This window comes from Sinocyclocheilus rhinocerous, unplaced genomic scaffold, assembly GCF_001515625.1.
Source record: "Sinocyclocheilus rhinocerous isolate Xijiao unplaced genomic scaffold, SAMN03320098_v1.1 scaffold1093, whole genome shotgun sequence".
In the NCBI taxonomy this organism is placed as follows: domain Eukaryota; kingdom Metazoa; phylum Chordata; class Actinopteri; order Cypriniformes; family Cyprinidae; genus Sinocyclocheilus; species Sinocyclocheilus rhinocerous.
In genome coordinates, this window is record NW_015626381.1 from 779,921 (window position 1) to 786,309 (window position 6,389).

The following is a 6,389-nucleotide window of genomic DNA, read 5'->3' on the forward strand; positions in this document are numbered from 1 at the left end:
TTTTACAAACATAAAAGCCCTTTCATAAGAAAAGTGAAATGAATACGCCTCAGGCTGAAGGAAATGTAAATTCACGTCTGTACAGTAGAGGGCGCAGCTCAAACTAATCACATGAAGCATATGACGCAGGAGAAGAAAGTTATTCAGAAATAACAAAAATCAAACACAAATGTGTCATTTTTACTTATTAGTATGGTTGAATTGGATCATCGAAGATCATTGGTTAATAAAATGGGATTAAATAAATAAATGATATTCGTCTTATTTAACATATTTAATTAGTGCAGGTTTGCATCATGTTCTGAGTTTGCATTTGACTGTTTTTATTCATTTTGAGGAATACTGAATCTGTTTGTGTGCAGGTGAGATGAGTAAATGCATGTTGACATTTAGTCTAGAACTACAGTAAGATCATGTTCACACACAAAGCTCTGCACTTACTCCTGATTTCTCTCAACATGGCAACACCAGAGCTGTCAAGTTTGCATTTGACTGTTTTTATTCATTTTGAGGAATACTGAATCTGTTTGTGTGCAGGTGAGATGAGTAAATGCATGTTGACATTTAGTCTAGAACTACAGTAAGATCATGTTCACACACAAAGCTCTACACTTACTCCTGATTTCTGTCACCATGGCAACACCAGAGCTGTCACTCAATACATGGAAACAAAGTAACTAGTGTTACTTTTTTGAAAAAGTAACTCGGATATTTCCTTCTAATTTAAAACGTAATGCGCTACTTTACTAGTTACTTGAAAAAAGTAATCTGATTACGTAACTTGTGTTACCCCCAACACTGGACTTAAATGTGGACGGTAAATGGTGCAATGCACTCTTAAACGAAGCTGAACTGTCTGTTTCTTCTTGCAGAGAACTGTGGAAGGACCCTTCGAGCTTCAACCCCGACCGATTCCTCACCGCAGACGGTACGGACCTGAATAAGATGGAAGGAGAGAAGGTGTTGGTTTTTGGGCTTGGGAAGCGGCGCTGCATTGGAGAGTCCATCGGACGTGCCGAGGTCTTCCTGTTCCTGGCCATCCTTCTCCAGAGGTTAAAGTTCAGCGGGATGCCAGGAGAAAAGCTGGATATGACGCCAGAGTACGGGCTGACCATGAAACACAAGCGCTGTATGCTGCGCGTCACGCCGCAACCCGGCTTCGAAATCCCTGGCTCCGTGGCGTAATCTGAACAAAAAACGACATTGCATTGTTTGAGTTGAGATCCGTAGCGCCTTCATTTGCGATTCCGGTTCGGCGCAAACCTCGCCGTCGGCTCGTAATGCCAAATATTTGAAAGATGTTTGACTGCGATGCATGTCAAAGCATCCGGTGCATTTTACTGCAGTAATGCTGGATAACCCAGTGTGCATGTGGCTTTATCACCTTTATCATGTACATACATCTATGTTTTCATATGCACATGCACGTATGCATGGGTTTGTCCTTTCAAAACTCGAATGCTGATGTTGATAACATATTTGTGCTTCCAAATATAGTGCACAGATAACACTGAGTGCCTGTCGCAGCTCATGCGCCTTATGCTGCTTTAGTGCGAGTCTGTCAAACGAATGCCTTCTATTGTCATAAGCTTAATACAGATTCCTCAGATCTGCTGGACTACATACACTGAAGCGATTTTCTGTTCGATTACGATCCCAAAATGTGATCCACTTGTAAATATACAGCCACTTTTACCGTGCACATTTTTCATGTGACGTTTGTACAGACTGTTGAAGATTTGGATCTACCTTTTTATATTTATCAAGGTGCTTCTGGACATTCGATATCATTCTAGATCAAATTTACTTCCCTGAATTATGTTTTTGTTGTTTAATTGTCTCTATGACCTGATACTCTTTGTGGCAGGTGCTTACTGTTTTGTATAATGAAGGAATTTAATGTTCTGAAGTACTCCAATTAATAATTTGTGCAAATGTTTCCCATATCAACATTGTTTTTGCATAGCCTATTTATGATTGCTAAATGAATAATAAAACTTTCATTGTTAATGTGTCTGCCTGTCTCTATTTAAAGATCATGCACATCATTAACTATGTAGAGTTACAGAATATGAATCTAAAATCAAGACTTTTCTGTAAATCACTGATTGATTTATTGATGTACTGTGGCAGTAGTTATGGAATCAAATGGTTATACCATAGTAGCACTGCAAACATGATTCTCAAATGTACTACAAATAAAACCATGGATTTATGAAAGGACACAAAAGTACCGTTTTAGGGAACAAACTAACAAACAAATATAATATTACCATTGCATATATTAAAAAAAAAAAAAAAGCATGGAATTGTCAATGTATCTTGTTCAATTTTAATAACTTTTCTGAGAACTGAGAAAACTTTTTCTGTGTATGTAGGGGAATGTTTCTCATCTTGTGCTCAGATCTCTTACGGTGTTCCACAGGGTTCCGTTTTGGGCCCTTTTCTTTTTGCATGATATATGATTCCTCTGGGTCATATTATTTAGAGACACAACTTATCTTATCATTTCTATGCAGATGGCGCTTCACTCTATCTTCCTGTTAAAGATAACAGCGGTTCTGTGTCCAGTTTGATTGTAAAATGCTGGATGGAAATTAATTTTTTACAGCTAAACAATGACAAAACTGAAATAATCACCTTTGGCCCATCAGTTCTGTTTCTCACCCTGGTGGCTGCTTTCTTGACTCTGGAATAGTCTATATTAGATGTGCTCCTTCTATTTCTGTTCAAATCCTCTTTGAAAACCTTTTTTTTTTCTTTTTACAAATTTTTATTATTTATATTTAATTCTTCCTGAGGGTGTAATTTTTTCATTTGTACATTTGGTTGTGTTTTGTATATTGTCTAGTCTTTTATTTTGTTTTAATTCTGTATTATATTTCCTGTACAGCATTTTGATTTCAACATCTGTTGTTTTTAAATGTGCCTTATAAAAAAAAAACTAAACTAAACTAAACTAAACTAGCAGAAGTGTCGCTCGCCGGTCGTGACGTCATCGACGCGCGACAGCTCTTGACAGCAAACGCACACACACGCAGTAGTTTTGAGTTGACAGAAAAACTCACATGCACGAAGTAGTTTAACTTACACACCAGGTATGCGACTGGTTGTTGTTTTTTAAGGATGATTTATCAGTAATTTGAGGAGACCAGCATGAGTTGATAAACACAAAAACGCACATTTACAGACTTTTTTCTCTCTTTTTTTTGTAAGTGACACAAGTACTTTTTAAAACTGGGGTTTTTATTTCATTCTGAGGTCTGTAGGAAAAGTTCAGAAAAAAAACTGAAAGAAAGAAGGAAAAAAGAAAAGAAAGAACACGTTAGATTAAAAGAAATACAAATTATATTAAAACAATCAAGTTAAGAATAAAAAATAGGTTAAAATAAATAACACAAATTACATTACAATAATCAAGTTAACAATAAAATTTTATTAAAATAAAAAGTAAACAATATAAAAATAGATTTAAATAAATTAACTGTACACTACTACTAGCCAAAAACCTTATGCAACTTAATTGATACTAAATATTTATATATTTACTAAATAATATTTAAATTGCTATAGTATATTAGTTTACATTAGTATAATGGGCTTTTATATGTAAAAATAGACATTTTAGGATGTGGGACCTTCACATGAGGAGGATTCGTTGGGGGTTCGTGGGTCTAAAAGATTGAAAACCCTTCTTTAAAGTGCCTACAAATATCATGTGAATACTTTGAAATCTTGATATTGTTATCATGGTATGTTATATAATATGTTTATCCTGTCACCATACACTCATGATGCTGATGATCTCACTTCCTGTGGCTGAATACTGACTGGGCTGTTTGCTGTCCATTAACCGCGGGGGATGTTAGGTGTGCATCAGGTTTGCAGAGAAGCCATACAGCTAGTTATCATCTGAATGGAATGACCGCAAGTATTATAAACTCTCCCTCATTTGCACAGTCAGATGGACATTAACGATATGAAGATTCTTGAGATTGAGAATGGTGGAGCGATGAGGTCTGACCCCACATCTTCATCATCATCATCATCCTCATCATCACATTCCACAGAAGAAAGAAAGTCATATGTGTTTGGAACGACATGAGGGTCAGCTAGTTATCATCTGAATGAAATTACCGCAAGTATTATAAACTCTCCCTCATTTGCACAGTCAGATGGACATTAACGATATGAAGATTCTTGAGATTGAGAATGGTGGAGCGATGAGGTCTGACCCCACATCTTCATCATCATCATCATCCTCATCATCACATTCCACAGAAGAAAGAAAGTCATATGTGTTTGGAACGACATGAGGGTGTGTAAATGATGACAGAATTATTATTTTTGAGTGAACTAATCATATAACATCTGACTGATGAGTGTTGAGCTCTAAATACAGCTCACTGTCCAAAATATATACCAAACCACATTCAGGGGAACTGTCCCATGGTTCAGTGTGCTGATATTCTATTCTGTATTCTATTCTATTTTCATATCTTACACTCTGTTCTATTCCATTTTATTTTATTGTGATATATCCTGTTCTATTTTATTCTAATATCTTGTTCTGTTCTATTTTATTTTGACACATCCTGTTCTGTTCTGTTCTGTTCTGTTCTATTCTATTCTATTCTATTCTATTCTAATATCTTCTGTTCTATTCCATTTAATTTTGACACATCCCGTTCTATTCTATTCTAGTCTGTTCTAATATCTTCTGTTCTATTTTATTTTGATATATCCTATTCTATTCTATTTTAATCTATTCTAATATCTTGCGTTCTGTTCAATTCTATTTTATTTTGACACATACTGTACTATTCTATTCTAGTCTATTCTGATATCTTCTGTTCTGTTCTATTCTATTTTATTTTGATATCTTGTTCTATTCTGTTCTATTGCTATCTTGTTCTGTTCTATTCTATTCTGTGCTGTTCTAATATCTTCTTTTCTGTTCTATTTTATTGTGATATATTCAGGTAAATTCTTTTCTGTTTTATTGCATTCTATTCTATTCTAATATCTTATGTTCTGTTATATTCTATTTTATTTTGTTCTCTTCTCTACTCTTATTTTTTCCAGTTATGTCCTGTTTTGTTCTATTCTATTCTAATTTATTCTACTCTAATATCATATGCTCTGTTCTGTTCTATTTTATGTCAATATATCCTGTTCTATTCTATCTTGTTCTATGTTCTGTTCTATTTTAATATCTTATGTTCTGTTCTATTCTGTTCTGTTCTATTCTGTTCTATTCTATTTTATTTTGATATATCCCATTCTATTCTACTTTATTTTGTTCTGTTATATTCTACTCTATTTTATCCTGTCCTGATTTTCATATCTTACACTCTGTTCTATTCCATTTTATTTTATTGTGATATATCCTGTTCTATTTTATTCTAATATCTTGTTCTGTTCTATTTTATTTTGACACATCCTGTTCTGTTCTGTTCTGTTCTGTTCTATTCTATTCTATTCTATTCTATTCTAATATCTTCTGTTCTATTCCATTTAATTTTGACACATCCCGTTCTATTCTATTCTAGTCTGTTCTAATATCTTCTGTTCTATTTTATTTTGATATATCCTATTCTATTCTATTTTAATCTATTCTAATATCTTGCGTTCTGTTCAATTCTATTTTATTTTGACACATACTGTACTATTCTATTCTAGTCTATTCTGATATCTTCTGTTCTGTTCTATTCTATTTTATTTTGATATCTTGTTCTATTCTGTTCTATTGCTATCTTGTTCTGTTCTATTCTATTCTGTTCTGTTCTAATATCTTCTTTTCTGTTCTATTTTATTGTGATATATTCAGGTAAATTCTTTTCTATTTTATTGCATTCTATTCTATTCTAATATCTTATGTTCTGTTATATTCTATTTTATTTTGTTCTCTTCTCTACTCTTATTTTTTCCAGTTATGTCCTGTTTTGTTCTATTCTATTCTAATTTATTCTACTCTAATATCATATGCTCTGTTCTGTTCTATTTTATGTCAATATATCCTGTTCTATTCTATCTTGTTCTGTGTTCTGTTCTATTTTAATATCTTATGTTCTGTTCTATTCTGTTCTATTCTATTTTATTTTGATATATCCTTCTATTCTGTTCTATTGCTATCTTGTTCTGTTCTATTCTATTCTGTTCTGTTCTAATATCTTCTTTTCTGTTCTATTTTATTGTGATATATTCAGGTAAATTCTTTTCTGTTTTATTGCATTCTATTCTATTCTAATATCTTATGTTCTGTTATATTCTATTTTATTTTGTTCTCTTCTCTACTCTTATTTTTTCCAGTTATGTCCTGTTTTGTTCTATTCTATTCTAATTTATTCTACTCTAATATCATATGCTCTGTTCTGTTCTATTTTATG

At 33.1% G+C, this 6,389-nt stretch overlaps 1 protein-coding gene across 3 annotated transcripts in view; it reads left to right on the forward strand.

The window, feature by feature from the left end:
• LOC107712909 (cytochrome P450 1A1-like) overlaps positions 1-2,010 on the forward strand; it is a 12,940-nt gene extending 10,930 nt beyond the window's left edge. For 2 of the 3 annotated variants that reach the window (XM_016518321.1, XM_016518303.1), the window contains exon 7: positions 873-2,010. In XM_016518321.1, coding sequence (XP_016373807.1) covers positions 873-1,185 — 313 coding nt within the window. In that variant the 3' untranslated portion in view covers positions 1,186-2,010. The remainder of the gene's footprint in view (positions 1-872) is intronic. The other variant, XM_016518312.1, reaches the window with a different exon arrangement.
• The last annotated feature ends 4,379 nt before the right edge of the window (positions 2,011-6,389 follow it).